Genomic DNA, 22,474 nt, shown 5'->3' on the forward strand with positions numbered 1-22,474 from the left:
CATTGAACCACACAGGGACCCGCACCTCTCATTAGCACGGTTGGATATGTATGGTGCGAAAGAAGTTATACATGCAGAAGTACGGCCCATAGACTTACATAGGAGACCACTATGCGTACGGTCTCATGGAAGGGTTTGTCGTTCAAACGCTGGTCTTGCTAAGTCACAAATACAACAACCATATTAAGATGCCGAAGGATTAACGACTCCCCATGCAAGACAAGTCATCGATGATGACCGAGAAGCTTAAACTGAAATAAAAACTACATACTCGATACAACAGCTGTGCTACCACTGCACCTCCAACCCCCCCCCCAATCCCCTCCGCCCCCCGCCCCCCCCCTAATTGTCGTTCGTTTTGCTTGTCCAATTTTCTTGGTGACAGAGCCATAATGGAGAAATACCTACTGGAAAAGTCACGCCTCGTGTCGCAGGAGAAGAACGAAAGGTTTGGCGGATCACGTTTGGCAGTGGATGTTGCCGCGGTGTAACGGTCTGCGCGACTGGGCTTGCATCGGGGAGGCCGCCGGATCGATCTCCCGGCGCAGCGTAATGAAAAGGATGGCGCGAGTTTTCTCGAATCCCAAATCCGCCTTTGTCCCACCCTGCGGTGGTCAGTGGGCGACGCCACCGTTAGTCGATCGACAGGTCTCGTGCGGTGGGCTAAAGTGTGGGTACTGCCGCCTCTTCCGAGAAGTCTGGCCAGCGTGGAAGAGTAGGCCAAATACCCGCTTAGAGAGCGGCTTTCTTAAGATGCTTCGAGTTGTTGGAGGTACCTTCCGTCAGCAGTGTCGTGAGTAAGACATTGCGCGGCTGCACCTTGAACATTTATATAGGTTTTAAAAGCTGAAATATTCGTCATTGTATCATTCATTGTGCCCCTGAGCCAGCGGTGGAAATTCTACATTCCCATGGCAGGGCCCAGTGTGTCCATGGATGACCATTGTTAACTTCCTGTAGTGGTGGTACTTGTTTTATCCGTGATGGTGATCTTAACGATGGGCTGAGTCGACTTCCTATTGGGATTTGAACTCGCATACTAATTGTGTGAGTAAAGCACTCTAGCCGCAGTGCCACTCACCTGGATAGCCTCGTATATGGACTTGGGGTTCCTCTAGGTCGACTCAGTCTAAAATTGTAGTGTGTAAACATCCGCACTGCGAAGGCGGCCGGGTGCGGTGCTGCCGGCCACCCACCAAAATCGTACACCGTGCCGGCCTTAATAGGTGCTCGCTAATAGCACTTGCCTCGGCAGTCTGTCAAAAGGCTATACGGGGGATGTTTGCATTCGTGTGCGTTGCATGTCCTGCACATTTAATGTGAATGTTGTTTGGTCCCCACTCATTCTCAGGAATTACCACGTGTTTTACTATCTGTTGGAGGGAACAACCGAGGAGGAGAGGGAATTCTTACACCTCCTGCCGCCTTCGCACTACAATTACCTCAACCAGGTAAGACACCTTGGTCTCGGCAAACGCAACCGTCGTCATCAGCGATTATCTATTCACCTCCTGCATACCAGGCCAGACGGTTGACATCTCGCGACCGTAGCGCCCGTCACATCTGATTGTTGAAGTTTGTTTTTGGTTATGTATAAGGCAAGCAGACTGTTCAGCATAAACTCATTCTTTGTAAGTGGGAAAAATATCTTGGCTGATACTTAGCTCCCTGTAACTGTGAAGTGAGGTCCTTGTTAATTGTAACGAGATGAGGTTGCATTTAGACGCTTGGAATTCCAACTGGTGGCCTGGTTCGGTGGCACGGCGGGCAGATCACGTGACTCGCAATCAGCACGTCGTGATTTTGAGTCCTTGCGAGGGATCAACTCGGTAGATCGCCGCTCTCCGATCTTACATTAACATGCTAATTTCTCACATTAACATCATCTGCCCCGCCCACTTCGTTTATTACCCAAGGACTACACCCTCTAAAAAACAGTCTGCAGTCAGCAGATTTCCTCCTCTTTCCTCCTGATGACGATCGCTTGTGTTGTGATCGAAACGTCGTAGCTTTTCGATATTTTCTTTGAACCATCTACGTGACTTTACCGAAAGACCCAAAAAGAACATTACAAAATAACTTCATCACCGCAGAGATTGTATCGGAATGCAACAGAGGTGAAATTGTATTAATCGACTCAGTCTCAATTGTGTATCTGGTGCGATGTATATAACATCACCACAAGGGAGACAAAGGCAGCCGGGCGAGGTGTTGGCCATCCACCCCCCACCTCCTCTGTCATGCCGGCCTTCATAGGTGCTCGTCAACAGGATTTGTGCAAACAGTCTGTTAAGGCTATATGGGGGATCTCTGTCTTCGTGTGTGTACACTCGTGTGTGTGTCCCATCATTTGTGTGTGTGTTGCCGCTTGTGTGTGTTTCCATATGTGTGTGTATGTGTGTCGTCATCCACATTAAGTCAATGAGAAAATCCATCTCTCAAGAGTGGGATTGCTCCGAGCCTCCAACAGAGGTCAGTTTTAATGTATGGAACCATTTCACACTCACTGTCATGTCATTTCTGTGTATGTATCTGTCCTCCAAACGATTGCGGGTTTTGAGAAAACGCAAGTCACGAATCTCCAGGTTTCTGTCGGCCGTCCTGAAGCAATGGTGGAAATTCCACATTCCTATGGAAGGGGATAGTCTTTCGTCAAAATGTGTCCACTGTTCTTGTGAGATGAATTGTCCATTCATCATATCTCTTGCAGAGCAGTGCAACCCTTTGAGTTAGAGAATGGCCCACAGAAGCTGATATCATAGAACTACATCTTAGATGCCTTCAAGTGGACTCTGTTCCGCACGGTAGGCGGAAGAACTTTCCTACCAACGCTGCCACTGACAGCATTACAATAAAGCCGATATGTTAAATTCTTCGAGCTGGAAATTACCAAACATAGTGCGAAACTCGATTTAATCTGATGGTTTTGGTTCATGCATCCATTGGTAACTGGGCTGAGACTATCAAATCACGACATTTCAGAACCCAATTTAATGACATGCGGCTTAAAACTGGATTCGAACTCAGAATTTCATTGGTGCCAGCACAGCGCTTTGTCCTTTGAGTCACTCGGCCACTTCTAAACTCGTGATTATAAGCTAAGTTTTCTAATCAAACCAACAATCGGGCAGACATTCAACTTTATTCCCCGTGTGCCAATATAGCCGCTCGTATCGTGATTCATCATGTTGAGCACAATCCAGCGTTGTCCTGTGGAATCGGATTCTGTCGTTAACCGGCCAATCACTATTGAAACGTATTCCTTGCTCGCTGCCATATCCCTATGCAATGTAAGCTCGCTGGTATTGGGCTTTGCTCTGAACAATCTAATGTAATTGTTGGACTACACAATGCACCTGCCTTCATCCTCAGACTGACATCAACCGAGTGGAGGGGGAAGACTTGAAGCACGACTTTGAGAGACTCAAGCTGGCAATGGAAATGGTCGGGTTCCTTCCCAAGACTCGCGTGCAGTGAGTGAACACAAAACCATCGCGCGGACCCCGGTCATCCTCGCAGGAGCGGCTTTTGGCTTGCCCTCGAACGAAGACGGTTGCCGTATCGCGCGCTTTCAGATGCGCTTCTGCGACCGTCTGAAACGCTCTTTTTCCAATGTTAGGAAGCCTCTGGAGCAAAGGCACTTTCAAATCTCGATATGACAAACTAATTTCTTTAGAACTGCTTTTTGTGTTTAGTTTGTTGTCCTTCCCCCGCTCTTCCGATTAGCACCATTGGCCACATACAGTGCGAAAGATGTTCAATATACTTAGATACATCAACTAGCCCTGTCTCTTGCCCGGACAATAGCTTTTACACTGGCTCATACCCTAAACCCAGCTCTAGTTATAACCCTCACCCTAGCTGTAACTCCAGCCCTGACCCTAACCCTTTTACCGATTCTAACCACGAATCTTAGCCCTGAAGTAAACATAGCCCTACCACTAGCCCTGATCCTACCTTTAACCAATGACGTTACCCTCACTCTAGTCTTGATTCTAATCCAACCACAGTCTTAACTGGAACCCTACCTCTAATGCCGGGCATAGTCCTAGTCCTATCCCTCACCTTGACTATGAGTCTAGACCTGGTTCTAACCCAAGCCTTAACTCTAGTCCTGACAATAACCCTATTCCTCGTCCTAACTAAGTCTAATCCAAGGCTGGCACTGACCCTAACTCCGAACTGTAACCCCAACACTCTCCTGAGTGTGTATGCACTTATAGGTTTGTTGGTGAGCGTGAGTGTGTCTTTATACGTGTGTGGGAAAGCGATGGCGCAGTGATTCCCATCCATATATAACATCGGCAACGAATGATATCAGTTTAATTAGTTTCAATCAATCTTGGTGCGGTGTGGAAACATCGGTGTTAGCCATACCACCCTGTCGTGCGGCATGCTGGCTTTCATAGTTGCTCTCGAAGAGCCCTTGTCACAACAGTCTGTGTAAGCTACACGGGGCGTCTTTGTCTTTGTGTGTGTAGGATTTTTACAGTCCTCTCTGCCGTCCTGAGTTTGGGAAACGTGTCGTTTCGCGGGAAGACGTGTCGGGATGACACGGTGGAGGTGGAATTGGGGAGCGCCATCTCCACTGTGTCCGAGCTGCTGCAGGTAACCACCGCACGCAGTCCGCACTCGGCATCGCCACGACTCGGATCAGCAACAACATCATTATTACAGCAACCACAACCACCATCATCATCACTACTACCAACAACATCATCATCACAACAAGCACAACCACCATCATCACGACCAACAACATCATCTTCACAACCACCAACACCGTTGTCATCACCACCACCATCGTGACCACCAACATCATCACCACCACCACCATCAACAAAATCACCACCTCCACCACTAACATTGCCGAATTCTGTCCCAGGCTTCATCAAATGTGGCTCTCGCCTCCTTTTTGTTTTGCAGTCGTTTTCAGCGCCACTAATCCGTGTGACCGTGACCGCGTGCGTGCGCGTGTTTGCCCACCGCTCGCAGGTCAAGGAGAGCTCTCTGATCGAAGCGCTGACCACTCGCAAGACGGTGGCGGTCGGGGAAAAGCTCATCGTCCCGTTCCGTCTGTGCGAGGTTTGTGTCAGAGATTGTGCTGCATTTTATTATTATTATTTTTTTGACCATAGGCCCCCTTTCGTTGTTGGAGGCTTTCTCTGGCTTGGAGGACACAATGTAACCGTGGGTAGCCACTCAGCCAAGTGGGCTTTGCCCCACAAGTACAACGGGGGACGGCATTAATCTCCTTTCGTGACCCTGGGCCAGGGGTGGAGATTCCACATTCCCGCAGCAGGGCCCATTCTATTCACACGGTCCTTCTGGAACGCTCGACTCACGTTTGTACTTGAGTCACAATTGGAAGGTTGCAAGGACAAATCCGGACTGGTGCGTCAAATTGTCTCTACGTTATCATCATCATGAGTAGCAGCAGCATCATCATTGCCATCATCATGAGAGATGGAACTATTTTCTTCCCTGGTATGTGTGAATACATTTCTGCGATTTTTTGAAAGGCGTCAACTCTTTACCTTTGTTTGCTGGCCGCTTGCCGTTTTTAGGCCTCGGGGTGCTCCGCAACCGTGAAGTGATAGGATAGAAAAAAAAACAACCCCTAGCAACAGGTTCATCTTTTTCCAGAAATCTTTGAAACGGATTCAGGGGGGAGACACTCCGACTTCCGTGGGCTGACGTAGGAACACGCGAGCGAATTTGTTTCATGCGGCGCTCTGTCCAGCAAGGGTCAGGCGTGCCGTTTTCTGCCGGACGCCGCGGCGATGGCAGCGACAGTGGCGCGCTTTGAAACCTCTGGGGGGGGGGTCGCCCCTTTAATGCCTGCCGTTTGAACGCGGGGGTGGAGTGGGGGGCCCTTTGAATTGAAGTGGCCATCAAAGTGGCTTTCGTGGCGGTGCCGTGAAATGTCACCGCTTGCCTCCCGCCGACCGTCACTTCCCCCCCTCCCCTCACGCTCGCCAGTCCACGTTCACCTTTACGTGAGAGCAGCTGGAAAATCCCAATCGTGACCGGCTAATAGGTGCTGCTGATAGTGGTAGTTCTAGTTGCAAGAATGGGAGGGATTCAGAAGTGTGAACTTCTTTCGCAACCCTGAGTAGCCAATCGTGCTAATCGGAGGTGCGAAGTTGTGTGTTCATCAGTGTCATCACTGTTGTTATCAGCAAGATCACTGGATCATCATAATCAGATGTGTTTTAGGGGTGTACAGCATGTTGTTTGGCATTATCTGATGTTTCACTCCAAAAGTCCCCAGTGGAATGTTGTATCTGAACCAGTCCTGGGCCTGTCCTAGATCAACTCCTACTTAAATGGGTGCCGAGTGCGGTGCGTATATATTGGGACTTGGTAAACAAGGGAACAAAGGCGGCCGGGTGTGGTGTTGGCCACACCACCACACCAAGTCGGCCCTAATAGGTGCTCGCTAACTAACAGCACTTGCCACAAAAGTTCGTGAAGGTTATTGGGAGATCTTTGTCGTTTGTGTGTGGAGTGGTAGTGCAGCGGGTAGCGTGCTGTGCTATAAACCCAGCGACCTGAGTTCAATTCCTATTCACGGCCAACACCAGTGACAATTATCTGAAACGGTCCGGAGCTGCCTCTAGGTCGACTCGGCCTCAAGTGAATGAGTGCCTGGAACAGTGTGGAAACAGCACTGGGCAGACACAGGCGGGTGGGCGTGGTCCAGTGACGATTATCTGAACCAGTCCTGGGTTTATCCGGAGGGTCAACTCAGCCTCAAATGAGAACCTTGTGTGATTTGTAATCATCGCCACTGGGGGGACAAAGGCGGGCGGTTGTGGTGCTGGCCACCCAACTCCTCTCGTTTGCCTTGGCCGCCATCAAAAGGTGCTCACCAACAGCACTTGCCCCAACAGTCTGTTGAGGCTATAACGGCGGGGCGGGGGGATCTTTGTCTTTGTGAAACCTGCAGGCCATCACGGCGAGGGACTCGATGGCCAAGTCGCTGTATGTGGCTCTGTTCGATTGGATCTTGTTGCGTATCAACCACGCGCTGCTCCACAAGCGAGACCTGGAGGAGAACGTGCAGGTGAGCTTGGTCATCATCATCGTCATCCACATTATAAGTATTCTTTGGGTCTTTCGGTGAAGCCACGTAGATATTAAAAAAAAAAAAAAAAAAAATAATAACAATATCACGACGTTTCGATCGCAACACAAGCAGTCGTCATCATTTTTTCACCTGATGATGATTGCTTGTGTTGCGATCGAAACGTCGTGATATTGTTATTATTTGTATAATTTTTTCTATCTACGTGGCTTTACCGAAAGACCCAAAGAATATGAATTCCTGCAGTCACGAAAGCTTTAAGTCAAGCATTATAGGTGTCGTCGTCGTCGTCATCATCGGCAGCAGCAACATCAACGGTATTGGCATCATCGCCGTAATGGTGAAAATAAAAAAAGCAGACAAGACGCCTCCTTCCCGTGTTTGTCTGTCCACGTAATAAATGAAAGTGTTTTTTTCTTATTTACAAATCCTATCGGCCACACGGCCTTCTTGTAGTGATTGTTCTTCAGCAGCGTTGATTTAACACGTGCAAAACTCTGCACCGCTTTTGACATTCGCTGTCTCGTCAGCAGAGTCGGGCTTGCTTCAAGCAATGCTGGTGAACCACCAGATGTTCATAGGCAAGGACCCTCTCTCGTAGATACGGGTCCTGTTTCTACGCAAAACTGTCTCTCTCCAAACGTTAAATCATATTTTACACATCCCATGTAGCGTTCCGTGTATGCGTCAAGTGTGTGTGGGGAGCGGTAGTATCGTGGTCAGCGCACTAATCTACGAACCCGGTGACCCGAGTTCTATTCCCGCTCACGGGCAACATCGGTGGTGAACATCTGAACTGGTCCTGGGCCTCCCCTAGATCGGCTCGGCCCTTGAATGAGTACCTGATGCGGTGTGTAAACATCAGCATGGGAAGACAGAGGTGTAGTGCTGTGTTGACCTTCATAGGCGGTTTCCAAAAGCACTTGCCCCAACAGTCTGGGTCTCTTTTGTTTTTCTTGTATGTGTGCCAGTGTTTGTCAATAGGGGTGCTCGACATATTTGGCTTTGAGGACTTCACTCACAGCAACAGCTTCGAGCAGTTCTGCATCAACTTTGCCAACGAGCAACTGCATCACTACTTCAACAAGCACATCTTCAAGATCGAACAGGTATCTTCCTCTTGAATGGCTTAACTACATCTGTGAAGATGTTCAAATACCAAATAGACACCGATTACAAGGCATCAAGTCTGCATTAATCACGCGTAATTGCGGTAAAAGTTACAAGTAATTGCCGAGCTGCACCTTAACCTTTAGGAGGCCATTTAACAGTCCATTTAGACAAGGAGACTACTTTTCAAGGCAGACCGAGGATGATTATGTACGTATGTAGACCTTCTTCCCACCGTATACGGCCAACCGTGCTAATCGGAGGTGCGGGGGAAGGACAATAAGATTATGGTGATTCGTTGCTGCTGCTGCTGCTGATGCTGATGATGTTGCTGCTGGTGCTGATGAAGATGGCGCCGGCGCTGCTGATCTATGTACGTTGAACTTTTTTCGCACCGGTACGTAGCCAACCGTGCAAATAGGAGGTGCGGACGATGCCTGTAATAATGACGATGAACCCCTGACTGGCGATCGAAACTCGCGACCCTGCGATTACGAGTCGATCTCTCTCGCTCGAACCACCGCATCCCTCGCCACTTTCCCACGCCCCCTCCATCCCCAGGAGGAGTACGCGAGCGAAGGCATCGTCTGGCACAACATCGACTACGTCGACAACCTCGGCTGTATCCAGCTCGTGAGCAGGAAGCCCACCGGTCTCTTCCACCTGCTGGACGAAGAGTGCAAGTAAGTCCGGTTTTGAATTTGTGTCGCTTCATTCATCTATGAAAATCGATCCCGCGGCAGCAGCAGCAGCTGCAGAGGCAGTAGTCGCAGCAACTGTTCTACACGTCCTTTGTCGTATTCGGAGATCCCCGCGATCGCAAACGGCTAACATCGGTGGTGAGTGATGTTGGAAGCAGTCTTCGGCCTAGACCAGGGGTCGGCAACCAAAATAACAAGAAGAGCCATTTCTTTCCAATTCGGTACAAAATTCAGTATTCAAGAGCCGCAATGCATCTGAGTACATACTGTACATACGTACATATCGTCAAGAAGCAGCCCGTAAAGAGCCGCATGCGGCTCCGGAGCCGTAGGTTGCCGACCCCTGGCCTAGACCCTTCAAAAGCCCACACTGACCCGTGTGGTGAAGGATGCTCAAGCAATCCCCCATGACTGACGCGGCATGGGGAGGCCTTCGATCAGCAGTGCATTGACGATGCTAAGAAAAAGATTCTGCTTACATAATGTCATACCGATCGAACTGTATCAATTAGACATGGAGCCTGGCTGAGATTTTGGGTTCATATAATATATACATAACATATTGTGTCCCCAGGGGTTAATTTTCCCAGGGGGGGGGGGGTGGGGGGGGAGTCATATTGCTATAATATAATTTGTACCCTGGGCTTCAAATAAATAATATATACGTAGTATTTCCATCCCAGGTTTTGAAATTCTATGGGGTCAAAATGCTATCTCACACTGGCTTGAATCGGTGAATCGGTGATTCGGTGCTCACTAACAGCAGCTGAGCCTGGCATGTCTGCCTGGCTAAATGGGTGGGGGGGTTTTGACCGTTCTCTTTATTGTCCCAGCTTCCCGCAAGCAAACAGTGGAACCCTGCTCCGGAAGTTCCGGCACCAGCACGAGCGGAGCGAGTTCTTTGAGATTCCGGCCGTGATGGAGGCGGCGTTCATCATCAGACACTTTGCCGGCCGTGTGAAGTACCAGATCAAGGTCAGTTATAACCGGTGCACGAGCACGTGTGGGGATCATCGCCATCGCCATCAACAACAACAAAAAAACAGCAGCAGCGGCAGCTTACGTTGGCATCGTGCATATAATGCAACAGGTGTCTCTGTGCATGAGTCACCGAATCTCCCAACCACCCACCCATCCAGCCATACTCGTACTTGCGCACTCACCCGCTCAGTTGGCACGTGTTACACAGTTAATCCGCCTGCTTCACAGTGGATGTTGAAGATCTCATGCTTCAAATTGTACTCACAAATGACTGTAATAGCGAAACACATGGCAATCGTCACCCCCCCCTCCCCCCCCCCGTACTGTGGAAACTTTGCAGGAACCCCTCTGAGACTCGGTGAGGCTTTCCTTGGTGAAAAAAAAAACATTTAAATAAATATTTCCAAGAATAATTCTCCAGAGGTACCTCCCAGGGTGGCATCTGGTCTCGACTGTCACCAACAAACGAACAAACGAACAAAACGGACAAAAACCTCATCTTCCCCTCCAGGATTTCCGGGAAAAGAACACGGACCACATGCGCGCGGACGCAATCGCCCTGTTGCGTGGCAGCAGCAGCGTGCTGGTGCGCGCCCTCGTGAGCCTCTACCCCGTGGCGCTGCTGCGCTGGGCCGTGCTGCGTGCGCTGCTGCGCTCCGTGCGGGCGTTCCAGGCCGGGGCCACTCGCAGGGCTGGGGTCAGGTCGGTCGTCGCCGCCGCTGCCGCTGCCGCCGCGTTATCGGGCGATGGAGCCCGCGATCACCGCGGTGAGTGGTTGCGCGTGCGTGTCTTCAAGCCGCGCGTGTGTGTGTGTGTGTGCTTGGGGGGGAGGGGTAGTGCAGTGACTAGCATGCTGCGCTGCGAACCCGGCGACTCTAGTTCAATTCCCGCTCATGAAACAACATCGGTGACGAATATCTGAACCGGTCCTGGGCCTCAACTAGATCGACTCATCCTCAACTGAGTGACCCGCCCATACTGGACATCTGTGAAAAAGAGCTTCACAGTTCATCAGATTCCTCTAGTCTCTCAATAAAGATTCTGATTTCGAGTGCCTGGTGTTTTGTGTAAATTTCGCCACTGGGGAGACAAAGGCGATCGAGCGTGGTTATGTAGTGCCTTAATTAAGGCACTGAACAAAGAATTGGCGATTTGTACAGCAAAAGTTTGATGAGATGAGTTGATGAGACGGATGGTAGTACATGAGAATGATGATGCATGAAATTAACGATGGTGAAAGTGACAACGAGTGGTTAATGATGAGCCAGTGTGATGAATGGGTAAGGGATGACGGTGTTCATGATAGCGAAGGGAGGGAGAAGAGTAGTTTGGGTGAGCAAGGCAAATTCTCATCTTTCGTACGGCTGATGTAGATGCAGAGCAACGACTACAATTTCACTATCAGGTGGTCAAAGCCCAGATAGATGCGTCAGGAGCAGCGGAGTGTATCATCGCCATGATGTCTCCTTCGTTTTTGCGGATCGGTCATTGCTTCGTTTTATACGTTGTACGGTCTGTTCTGGACGACCGCAGTTGTGCAATGGAGAGCGAGCGAAAGTAATTTTGTGTGTGTGTGTGTGATAGGCATCGGCGTCGACGGGGGGCCTCTGTCACCCGTCTTCTGCCCGCGAGCGTCCGGCAGCTTTCTCATGCACCCCGTGCACCAGCGGAGCCTCCAGATTCTGCGCCGGTGCTCGCAGGAGCGCGTGGCCGAAATCTCCCACGCAGGAGCGCCGCTCAGTTCCTCCCTACCCTGGTACAGAGTCGTGAATACTCCCTCCAAAACTGAACACAAAAAGCAGTTCTTAAGAAAATAAGTTTTCAGTCTAGGTTTAAAAGTGCACAGCTCCGGTGGCTTCCTCAAATCCGAAGGAAGAGCATTCCAGACGGCTGCAGAAGCACATCTAAAAAGCGCGAGATGCAGTGACCGTCTTTAAATGAGTACCTGGTGCGGCGTGTAAACATCTTCAATGGGGAGACAAAGGTGATTGGACATGGTGCTGGTCACACCACTCTCGTGCCATGAAGGCATTGATAGGCGCTCACTAACAGCACTTGCCTGAAAATCCGTCCATTTATAATGGGGAGTCACGATGACTGTCGTCAAAATTAACACATTTCAACCTAAATGGGTGTTGCCAAAAACTTGAAAACCCAAACCAGGGCAAAGATCGCAATCTGCCAAACACATTTGGCCCTGACCACTACCGGTTGGCTCTCCATCCTGCTAATTAAATACTTCCGTAGGCATGCACATTGGACGGTATTTACGTAAACCATCGCCGCACGTGATTTTTTTTGTCCCATTTGTTTGCAACTTACGCCGTGTTGTCCTTTCTCCGCACCTCGGATGAGCACGGTTGGCTACGTACGGTGCGAAAGAAGTTAAACATACATACTGTGACCTGTGACCCCAGGGATGGCGGGTGCGGGATGCGCCGCCGAGGCTCATGGGATGTGTCGCGCGACGACATCTTCGCCTGCGCGGCCTCCACGAGGCTGCGGGAGCGCACCAACAGTATGTTCTGGTCAGTTCCCAATCTCCCTGTCGCACACAATTGTTTATTAATTTAAGTGTTATGAGGGTTTATATTTGGTTGTTAGTTTCTACAAATAGGATTTGAGCCCTTACACAAATAATGCACGGCGTTTGTGGGACGCAATTAGCATGAATGACGCTATATAAAATACAATTATTTTTAACGGCGTTAAAACATTGTAGCAATATTTTTGGACTGGACAGTTTGAATTTAGCTGTGGGAGCTGAGCCTTTAACAGGGGGAGGGGCAGGGCCCGCCGTCAGTCATCACCGCAACGATACACAACTCTGTGTGTGTGCGTGGGAGTGGTCGTGTAGCGGTTAGCGCGCTGCGCTATCAACCCGGCGACGATTATCTGCACCGGTCCCGGGCCTCCCTAGGTCGACTTGGCCTCAAATGAGTACTTTGTGCGGTGTGTAAACATCGCCACTGGGGAGACGAAGGCGGTCGGGCGTGGTGCTGGCAAACCACCCCCTCGTGTGCCGTTCCAGCCTTCATAGGTGCTCGCTAAAAGAACTTGCCCCTACAGTCTGTTATGCTATACGGGATCTTTGTCTTTGTGCGTGGCACCAAATCGCCCAGAATGCCCCCAGTCTCACGAGAGCCCGGAAGCTAAAGCAGGTGTTTGAATCTGGCTAGTGCTTGGGTGCATGGCCGCCGTGCCCTAACAGGTCGTCGTATGTTCACCGGGGACTATGGTTTATAGTGCAGAAAAATCCTTTGCTGTACTGAACTTCTATGCTCTCAGCAACTTTGCTTCCCGCCTTTGCCAATGCCACACTGACCAGTGTGCTACATATACAGTACATATATTGGAAGCCAGTCACGTTGATGATGAGGTTGTGGACGATGGTCATTATAATGGTGATGGTTGGTTGCGATGGTGGTGGTGGTGGTTGTGGCAGTATTGATGTTTTTTGTCTCTTTTATTTCAGCCGGAAGAATAATTCCAAGCCCAAAATCAACTTACCAAAGGTACGGTCAATCCTAGATCTCAAATACATTACTTTTGATGACTGTAGCGGCGGTGATGATGACGTTGATGAAGGTGTTGGTAATGATAGTGGTGGTGATGATGATTATGATCATTTTGGTTAGTTCTGGGTGGTTGCAGTGATTGTATTCGGATCAAAGCACCTCCGATTAGCATGGTTGGCTACGTACGGTGCGAAAGAAGTTCAACATACGTACGTACATAATTGCAGCATTGATTATTCTCACGTTGAAATCTTCGTTCATGTCATTGAAACTCGAGTTGGGCTCGTGTGCCATCTAGTGGTGTTTGGGAATCGCCATGACAGGCCATTCATTTAAATGGAACGCAGGAAATCGGGCGTGGAGATTGGACGTGGATTATGTGGATGATTCCTCGCCTTTCAAAGAATCCCATAAAATCATATTAGTAATTCCTGCAATTTCCAATGACATTGAGGGTAGCCTATGGACGCTACTTAAGATGGTCAAACAATCCCATTTAATTTAAATATGAATGTATGCTTCTCTGCATTAAGATTAATGGCATTATATAATATTGTACCTGAGCTGTCGAAGAATGCACATTGATCTCCATGACGTTCCTGCATCTAAATGCAAACGAATAGGCTTCCTAGGTTGCGATTTCCAGAATCAGAATCTTATCTTTCTACTGGAGGAATCCAATGAGTTTTGAAGCTCGTTATCACGGATGTCCATTAGGGGCGAGTAGGCAACTCAGAACATTCCAATGTTTCCCGCTAGATGGCGAGCTTTGACGGCGATGTATTTCTGATTTTGATATATTTGATGCTCATGCTTCTGCCGCTGCTACTGGCAGTTTCAGTTTATTTTGCACCGTACATAGCGAACCGTGCTAGTCGGAGGTGCTGGTGAAGGACAACAAACTGAACACAAAAAGCAGTTCTAAAGAAATTAGTTTTCTATCTAGATTTAAAAGTGGTTTCTTAATATCGGAAGGAAGAGCATTCCAGACGGCCGCAAAAGCGCATCTGAAAGCGCGTGATGGGGTAACAGTCTTTGTTCGATGGTTAGCCAAAAGCCGCTGCGACGATGAGCTGAGTTTGTGTGATGGTTTACGCTCCTTGACGACATCAGCAGCAAGGTACCGTGGTTCATTTGTGCCAAGCATTTTGTGTGTAACGAGTTCGACCATATAAAAAATTTGGCATCAGCAAGACTATGGTCATGCCGATGCTGGTGCTGCCGCCGATGGCGACGACGACAATGATGATGCTGCTGGTTCAAGTTCAAGTTCATTTATTAGGTATAGCCCTGTGAGCCATTCGGCTCTTGAATCGGGTGCAACCGCAGCAAACAAAAAAACAAAAACATGAACAAGAATACATCTTATAGTGACTATGTGCAAACAGAAAATCCAAGAAAAGACAGCAAAATAATGCAGAAAAAGCACCGTACACCAACACTGTGTGCAAAAATCCCAGTGGGATGCAAGTCAAACAACAACAACCACAAGACAACTTAGATTAAGGCCAGCAGTCTAACTCTGTACTACAACAAACAAGCATGGCCAAACCAAAAAACTTTTCGAAAATCACCAAAATAAAGCCATAAAAGCAATGAAACAGTGGTCATAGGAACTGTGACCGAATTTTCACAATAAACGACGTAAACAACATAGTACTACCAAACTCTGCAGCCATAGCTGGCTGCAGTGAGTCACTCCACAACAGTAGGAGCATCAGTCGAAGGTATCTGGTGTGTGTGCGTGTGCAGCATCTGGTGGACATACGCTCGCTGCAGCACGTGGTGCGTCTCTCCCAGCACGAGCGCCCGGCTCACGCCCTCCTTCAGCCTCACCCCAAGAAGAGACCTCCCAGCATCTCCGCTCAGTTCCAGGTCAGAATCGGAATCGGGGTACTTATTTATTCTGGAGGAATCCGATGAGCTATGAAGCTCTTTTTCACTGATATCCGGTTGGGGCGGGTCAGAACGTTAAAACACATTTGAACCGAGGTAGGTGTGGTTTCCGATGCGACTTGGCGTGGAGCCTTTGTTACTCTCGAGTTTTGTGTGGGTGTTTACCCATTCAACTCTGTTAAATGCGGCTGATGAAAGGAAAGGACACATCGGGTCAGGCAATGTTTTCAGCTGTTTCAACAAACGATACAAAAACGCGACATGCGTGCAAAGAATAGGAAAGGTAACACATCACTTATCGGGTCACTGAATCGGTTCATTGTGTTTGTAGCCACCAGATTAAAAGAAAATAAAGAAAACTATAAGGCCTAGCTTAAAAAAACTGAATAATAATTTTGTCCGGAAATGTTACAGGGCTCAAACTTTTATTTTTGCTTTTGAAATCTTGATTTTGTTTCTGGATTCAACGCCGTTAAATATCTACAGGTAGCAATCTTCTTTGTAGACCTATGTTAAACTAAACAAATTTCAATATTTTATCTTCAAAATGTCAAGGGATGTATTTTTTTGATGAACAGAATAAAATAAAAATTTGATTATGGAATTCTCTGGTTATAACCATGGATTTAACTAAATGTGTGCCAAAATTCACCTCTTCCATTTGTTTGTTACTCAGTAGTGATCATTCAAATGTAATAGACGTGTGTGTGGATGTATTTTCTTTTTTTTTACTTCACGTGACCTCAAATACACCTAGCGTGACACAAGCGCCGTGGTGACGTCACTGCCACTTAGTGGCGAATGGCGGCTGTTGTTGTTGTGGTTCACTTTTGGGGAGTGGTGACACATTGGTTAGTGACCTGAGTTCCATTCCTGACCATGGCCAACATCATTGCCAGTCAAATTTTGTGGCCTTAAAATGAAAAACATATAAAATATGAAACATATAAAAAGATATAACAGACGGCATTTCAGTCAATGGCCTTTCTTCGTAGCCATCGCCCATTTTAAATTGTTCACTTTAAGTTCACAGTGTTATTGATAAATGTGTTGACTTTTTAAAATATTATTACACTTCACGCCCGTGCATCAAAGGTGCCAACACAGCCGTATCGCCGAACAATTTGCTTTAAGTTCAATCTTGATTTGAAGCTTTTGTGACTGCAGGAATCCATACTCTTTGGTTCTTTCAGTAAAGTCACGGAGGTACAGTGAGGGAAAAAAGTATTTGATCCCCTGCTGATTTTGTACGTTTGCCCACTGACAAAGAAATGATCAGTCTATAATTTAAATGTTAGGTTTATTTGAACAGTGAAAGACAGAATAACAACAACAAAATCCAGAAAAACGCATGTCAAAAATATTATAAATTGATTTGCATTTTAATGAGGGAAATAAATCCCACTCAGGGCCAACACCAGCGACGATTATTTGAACCGGTCCTGCGCCTCCCCTAGGTCAATTCAGCCTCAAACGAGCACCTAGTGCGGTGTGCAAACATCGCCACTTGGAGAAAAAGGCGGCCGGGCGCTCATTGTGTGCCACCCACCCCCTCGTGTGCCGTGCCAGCCTTCATAGGTGCTCGCTAACAGCACTTGCCCCAACGGTCTGTCAAGGCTTTGTGTGCGCATGTGCGATGTGCCTCTCAAACGACGAGCAGGCCTCTCTGAACAAGCTGCTGGACACCCTGAACCAGGCGCTGCCCTACTTCATCCGCTGCCTCCGCTCCAACGACCGCAAGGACCCCATGCGTTTCGACGAGGAGCTCGTGCTGCGGCAGCTGAGATACACGGGCATGCTGGAGACGGTGCGCATTCGTCGCGCCGGCTACAGCACCAAGTACACCTTCCAGGTGAGGGCTCCCGCCTGTGGGTGGGTGGGTGGGTGGAGTGGGTAGCGGTGTCAAGATCGGCCTCTGTGGAGGAGGCTCGTGAAGGACGCTGCTGATGCTGGGGAGTTGGAGGCGGATGCCCTCCAGGATCAGCGGAGGGCGGAGGAGCGACGCTCACAACAACGAGCGGAGTGCCGGGTGGTTAAAACGCTAAAAGTTGGTACGGTGGGGAGGACAGGTGGTGGTGCATCTTCCAGTCATTTCAGTCCGTCAACCCATGGCACCTGGGTCTGTTCCGTCACCTCCTGCCAGCAGGCCTTCGACACTTCACTTTGCCTCGAAGATCACCGAGCATGGCACAAGCGCCGTGGTTATTGGCGGTTGTTGTCAGTAGTAGTAGCGGTGGTGGTGTAGTGGCTAGTACATTGTGCTACGAACCTAGCGACACGAGTTTGATTGCCGCTCACGACCAATCACAGTCACAAATATCTGAACCGGTCCCGGGCCCTCCCCTAGGTCGACTCATCCTCAAATGAGTATCTGGTGTGGTGTGTAAACATTTCCACTGGGGAGACAAAGGCGGCCGGGCGTGGTGTTGACTTCCCACCCCCTCGTGTGCCGTGCCTGCTTTCAAAGTTGCTCGCTAACAGCACTTGCCCCAACAGTCTCTTGAAGGCTATATGGGAGATCTTTTTCTTTGGTAGCAGTAGTTGTGTCGTTAAGGCCCTCCACCATCCGGCACGGCCAAACAAATTAACTCGTCACGTGTACATACCTATCAACCCCTCATCAGTGCCCTGCCTTATTACAGACCAATTCAGACCTTATTGTTCACCCCGTGCCCCTTATAAATCTCTACGTTCATCCTACAAAGTCCCATCACAAGGGAGACACGCAAACAAATAGACACTTTTTTCGTTTTGCCCGTATTGAAACGTCTGTACGCCGTATGGACCTGAACATTCAGTTTCCCTGTACAAGAACACGGGTAAACCGTGCGGTCTGACAGCTATGCGTGTAGCGTGTACCAGTTTCTAACCCGCAAACTCTTCATTGTTTCGGCTCGCTCGCCAGTAAGTCGAGCAACAACTTTGACGACCAAATTTAGAGAATCGGTCACGTGACATTTCGTTTGTAACTGCACCACACATCACGAGGATAAGATCCCAGGAAGTCGGGATAACCGTGTCACCGGACTTGGCTTTTCGGCCGCGTCCATCACCGGTGCTGGTGCTTTGCGCCGATGGGTGGTGTTTATTGTTTGCCGCTGTTGTCCCCTTGTCAGGAGTTCAAGGAGCGGTTTGGCGTTTTGATGCCACGAGACGCGGAGCCCAGACAGGCCGACGTGGGGTCCCTGCTCCAAAGCCTCGGCCTGGATCCCAACAACTATCAGATCGGACGCACCAAGGTGGGGCGCGCACACACGGGCGCGGGCGGGGACACTTAACCAGAGGTCGCAACCGGGTACCCGATACCCGTACCCTACCCGATACCCGGCCAGGTACGGGTACGGGTAGCCGTTTGCGACCCTGGTGCGGCCGGGTATGGGTAGGCCGTGAGTCACTGGTGAGTAACCGTTTGTCACTCATTTCGGGTAGGGTACGGGTACGGGTAGGGAACGGGAACCCGTACCTGACCGGGTATGGGTACGGGTACCCATTTGCGACCCTGGTGCGGCCGGGTACGGGTAAGGAATCAAAACCCGTTTGCGACCTCTGCACTTAACCCCTTCCCCGGTCCGATGACGTACGTGCATGCCATCAGTTTTATTTTTTCCCATTACGTTCCAACGATGTACGTGCACGAATGAGCACCCGGTGCGGTGCGTCGCAAGCATCGCCACTGGGGTGACCCAAGGCGGCCGGGCATGGTGCTGGCCACCCACCCCGCTCGTGCGCGGTGCCGGCCTTCATCGGTGCTACTCGCTATAACGGCGCTTGCCCCAACAGTCTGCTGATGCCACGTGGGGGACTCTTCGTCTTTGTTTCGCGTGCCGCCCAGTAGGTGTTCCTCAAGGAGAGCGCTCGGCAGTTTGTGCAGGACTGCCTGCACGACGAGGTGTCGCGACGCGTCGTGCTCCTGCAGCGCCGCCTGCGCTGCCGGCGTGACCGTGCAGCCTTCCAGCGGCAAAGGAGCGCCAGCCTGCTCCTGCAGGTGCGCCCCCACTCTCTCTAAGTCTGTCCTGCGCGCAGTACAGCAAGTAGGTACGCAAACCAGACCGCGGTCAAATCGCACACCCTCAGTTGCGAGCAGCCTTTCAGCGACATAGGTGCTCCCCAACTCTCTCTTAGTCTGTCCTGCACGCAGTACAGCAAGTAGGTATGTGTAAACATCACTACTGGGGAGACAAAGGCGGCTGAGTGCGGTGTTGGCCACCCACTCACTCGTGTGCCGTGCCGGCCTTCGTAGGTGTTCGCTAACAGCTTTTTCCCGAACAGTCTTTTGAAGGCTATGTGTGGGGGATTTTTGTCTTTTTTTTCTTTTGTGTGTGTGTCCGTGTGTGCGTCTGCATGTCCGCATGTCAGCGCGCCGTGCGAGCTTGGCTTTCCGAGCAAAGGTTTCTCCGCTGTGTTGAATCCGGCCGCGACTTCTGGCAACAGCGCCGAGATTCCAAGTACGGCAATCCTGCCGTGCCCGCCGCCATCATATTTCAGGCAAGCTACGCACGCGCGGTGGAGCGGTAGCGCTGCGGTCAGCGAATTCCGAGTTGCGTTCCTGGCCACGTCGTTGGCGAATGATGTCAAAATCGCTTCTGGGCTTGTCCCAGCCTTCACCAGCACGCCCGGACCGACCAGCTTTGTGAAGTTTGGTCAAACAAACCCCCGTGTCTGATGCAGGCATTCCTCCGGCAGTGGATTTACAAAGAAGCCCTCAATCAAGTCGTTAAGTTATCCGGCGGAGAGAGGGCAAGCTACAAAGTCGAGCATTTGAGTGGCACTTACAGGCTGGCAAACAGGTAGTGGTGGTGTGGGAAACTGTAAGGGCAGATGTTGGAGGCTGTCCCGGAACTCAATGTTCAAGGGCCCAGTCCTACTGTTACTGCCCATTGAACTCGTCGCTGCTGCCCTCACTGCCCTAGTTGCTCCTGGTACTCATCGTCATTGTCGTCGCTGGGCCCGAGTTGCTTTTTCCAAGGCCGCGCTACGGTGATGCTCTCTCACCTCTACTCCGACCGCCATTCCACCCCACGTCCTGCACAGTATCCCGAGCTGCGGTTGCAATGAGACGCTGCACAAACTGCTATTGTTTCTGACAACAGCACCATAGCATGGCTGATCAGCCAGAAAAAAGGAGGCAATGGCTACGCGGTGACATTGACAGCATAGTGCCACGATGATGACATCTTCGTGTTCATCGTGACTCTCTACATTTCGCCCGTTGCTCCACAGGCCTGCCTGGCTAAGATGAGGCTGCGCGGTCCATCCCGCCTCCCGTTGTGCGCGGAGGGGGATGAGGGAGTAACCTCTGGATACTTGGGCACCGTGTTGGTGCAACGGGTCTGGCCAGAGGGGGCGGAGAAAGCCGCCACGCATATTCAGGCCACGTGGCGCGGGTGGCGACTGCGGGTGGCGTATGGCCAGCTGAGGCACGCGACTCTCATCCTGCAGGTGAATGGGGGGGCTGGGCACACCTGTGTGCCGCACGTCAACTTGAGCGTGTGGGTGTGACCGTGTGTGTTTGTATCCGTATGGGGAGCGGTGGTGTAGCGGTCAGCGCGCTGCACTACGAACCTGGTGACCCGGGTTCGATTCCCGCTCACGGCAAACACCAGTGACGATTATCTGAACCGGTCCTGGGCCTCCTCTAGGTCGACTCAGCCTCAAATGAGTACCTGGTGCGGTGTGTAAATATCGCCGCTAGGGAGACAAAGGCGGTCGGGCGTGGTGCTGGCCATCCACCCCCTCGTGTACCATTCCGGCCTTCATAGGTGCTCGCTAACAGCACTTGCCCCTACAGTCTGTTAAGGCTATATGGGGGATCTTTTTTTTATCTTTGTTTGTATCCGTGACTGTGTGTGTGCGCAGGAGTAGTGCAACGGTTAGTGCGTGGCACTACGAACCCAGCGAGCCGAGTTCGATTCCCGCTCATGACCAATAACAGTGGCGAATATCAACTGGTCCTAGGCCTCACCTCAGTCGACTCATTCTCAAATAAGTAGCTGGTGCGGTGTGTAAACATCGCCACTGGCGAGACAAAAGCGGTCGGGCGTGGTGCTGGCCACCCACCCCCTCTTGTGCTGTGCCGACCTTCATAGGTGCTTGCTAACAGCACTTGCCCCAACAGTCTTTTACGGCTATACGGGGGATCTTTGTAGTTGTGCGTAAGTGAACAATGGTGGTGGCATGATTTGTGCACTGCAATACGAGCTCAGCACTTCCCAGATATGATGCACAACATCAGTGGCAAGTGGCGTCTAAATCTGTCCCGAGCCCTTGCCTAGGTTGACTCAGCCTCATACCAATGCACGACTATTTTGTGTATGCGCATGAGATTTTTTGGAGGCAGGGTTATCGTGGGCCGCACGATCCCTTTGTGATACCACTCATTGTGTGCCATCCCCTTGTGAACCGTGCTGGGCTTAGCAGGCGCTCGCAAACAGCACTTGCCCCTGTGCCTCTGTATGTATGTTATGTTGAACTTCTTTCGCGTGAGAAGGACAACAAACTAAACACACAAGGCAGTTTTTGAAGAAATTAGATTTCTCACGAGATAATCGGCAAGGTCGAAGCGGGTCGGGGGGGGCTCGCTGTCTTTTGTACGTAATCACACACGCGGTGTTTGCGGTTGTGCCTGCGGTTGTCGTCCCAGGTGTGGTGGAGAGCGAGGCAGAGCCGGGCTCGCTTTGTCCGGCTGCGAGCAGCAGTGGTCGGGCTGCAGGCACGCTGGCGCGGGCAGACGGCACGCGCGCGGTGAGTGGCCACCGCACGTATGCAGTCGTCGCCCGCCTCTCAACCGAGATGGCTTCCGTCCCTCCCCGTCCAGTGTTTTTGTAATGTTTGAACGCCTGGTCAGATCGCGGTTCTTCCTCTTCCACGATCAGCTCCGAGTGTTCCCTTCATCACCGGCCTTCGCAGCCGGTCACCATTTATTCTAGTCACCTGTACTAATGATTGCAGCTTCCTCTACGTGACCTTGATGCTTTGTCTGTGTCGCTTGTCTCAAAGACTTCCTTCAATTTCTCATTGCATTGCCATTCGTAAGATGTTTATAGAAATTTCCCGAAGGCTTCCCTATCGAAGGCAGCGATTCCTCCTTCTTCATTCTTAAGAGTCCACCTTCCTTTCACACCCACAAAATGCTACTGAATACACCGAATGAGTTCGGAGAGTTTCCCCGTAGCCTTGAG

At 50.4% G+C, this 22,474-nt stretch overlaps 1 protein-coding gene across 1 annotated transcript in view; it reads left to right on the forward strand.

Moving 5' to 3' along the window:
• Positions 1–22,474, forward strand: part of LOC133354052 (unconventional myosin-IXb-like) — a 72,652-nt gene that overhangs the window by 25,391 nt on the left and 24,787 nt on the right. The window contains 20 exon segments of the mRNA XM_061570599.1: positions 386–448; positions 1,352–1,451; positions 3,373–3,473; positions 4,482–4,608; positions 4,996–5,085; positions 6,953–7,069; positions 8,062–8,199; positions 8,762–8,883; positions 9,735–9,876; positions 10,394–10,649; positions 11,467–11,638; positions 12,300–12,410; positions 13,358–13,397; positions 15,153–15,275; positions 16,957–17,148; positions 18,413–18,535; positions 19,132–19,281; positions 19,653–19,781; positions 20,517–20,735; positions 21,937–22,037. Coding sequence (XP_061426583.1) covers positions 386–448; positions 1,352–1,451; positions 3,373–3,473; positions 4,482–4,608; positions 4,996–5,085; positions 6,953–7,069; positions 8,062–8,199; positions 8,762–8,883; positions 9,735–9,876; positions 10,394–10,649; positions 11,467–11,638; positions 12,300–12,410; positions 13,358–13,397; positions 15,153–15,275; positions 16,957–17,148; positions 18,413–18,535; positions 19,132–19,281; positions 19,653–19,781; positions 20,517–20,735; positions 21,937–22,037 — 2,616 coding nt within the window.

Source organism: Lethenteron reissneri, chromosome 46 (genome assembly GCF_015708825.2).
Source record: "Lethenteron reissneri isolate LAM-NWPU_2019-01 chromosome 46, ASM1570882v1, whole genome shotgun sequence".
Classification (NCBI taxonomy): domain Eukaryota; kingdom Metazoa; phylum Chordata; class Hyperoartia; order Petromyzontiformes; family Petromyzontidae; genus Lethenteron; species Lethenteron reissneri.